General features: G+C 35.0%; 1 protein-coding gene across 1 annotated transcript in view; it reads right to left on the bottom strand.

Annotated features, from left to right (window-relative positions):
* Positions 1 to 853, bottom strand: part of NT1 (Neurotrophin 1) — a gene marked incomplete at both ends in the record, with an annotated part of 3,603 nt that extends 2,750 nt beyond the window's left edge. The window contains one exon of the mRNA XM_018037072.1: positions 593 to 853. Coding sequence (XP_017892561.1) covers positions 593 to 853 — 261 coding nt within the window. The remainder of the gene's footprint in view (positions 1 to 592) is intronic.
* Positions 854 to 1,104: the final 251 nt, after the last annotated feature.

Below are 1,104 nucleotides of genomic sequence, written 5' to 3'. Positions count from 1 at the left end.
TAATTCTCCTTCTTCCTTTTCTGTATCATCGTCTCACTTGAGTTCGAAGTTTCAGTTAATGCTTAGAAGTGGAAAGTAGAAAATTTGCAATTAGTTGAATCGTTTGAGTACTCGTCTGCGACAAATACACAAAATGGTACATGTCTCCGTGATTTATGATAGAAAGGTGCTCTAAACACAGACTTTCTAAGAGCTAGCTATGCGAAATCGTGAAGTCTCTCGTTTGAGATAACTAGACTGAATTTCATGCATTTGGAAGAAAATCATTAAACCAGCATCACTGCATGACTGGGCGTCATGCATAAAATAAATACTGCAAAATCCAAACAATAAAACAATAAAAATCTCTACTCAAAATGATGTGTATGAGTGTGTGTGTAAATGTGTGAACAATGAAAGAATAAATGAAACTGGACGACTGAAGTTAATCTCTTCTTTAAATAAAACAAGAGTAATCTTGATTTTTCCCAAAAGAAGAGAATCTTTCATTTCAGTAAATAAAAATGGATCCCAAATACGAAGTAATTCCTCTTCCTTTCCATAATTGGAGAAAAAACTGTTTAATACTAAAAGGAGTGAAACTGTTTCTTACCTCTGGCAATTCTTCTGGGGTCTCTTCATCACCAGTAGCATCCTCGGATATTATTTTAGCGATGTCTTCACTTTTCGGAAGCGAGAGTTCCCTGCTGCTGTTTTTACGACTTCCTTGAATTTTATCTGTCCCGTTGCTGGCCACAGTGTCATGGTCGGTCTTAATGGACGTCGTGGTACCGTTGCTCTCTTTATGGTTGTTGTGGTCCTCTTTGGGATCATCCTCGGCGAACACGTTAATCGAGGATAGTAGAACGACCGTCTGGAATGAAGAGTGAAATCTTGGGTATAATAGTCGATCATTTGAATTATGGTTGCCCAAAAATTTAGATAGCAATGAAGCAATTATGGCTGAATTATATTTATCATCAGGGCAATTATCCTAATTGCTCTATTAGGGTATTCTTGAATTTTTATTATTTATAGAATTATTTATAGAATCATTTGCATCTGATGAATCCATTAAATTGTTTTAAACAATTGAAATTAATTTGTTAAAATTGTCTAATTAAT

This window comes from Ceratina calcarata, unplaced genomic scaffold, assembly GCF_001652005.2.
Source record: "Ceratina calcarata isolate Rehan_Ccalc_2016 unplaced genomic scaffold, ASM165200v1 scaffold1545, whole genome shotgun sequence".
Lineage (NCBI taxonomy): Eukaryota > Metazoa > Arthropoda > Insecta > Hymenoptera > Apidae > Ceratina > Ceratina calcarata.
This window is presented reverse-complemented; position numbering and strand designations above follow the sequence as displayed.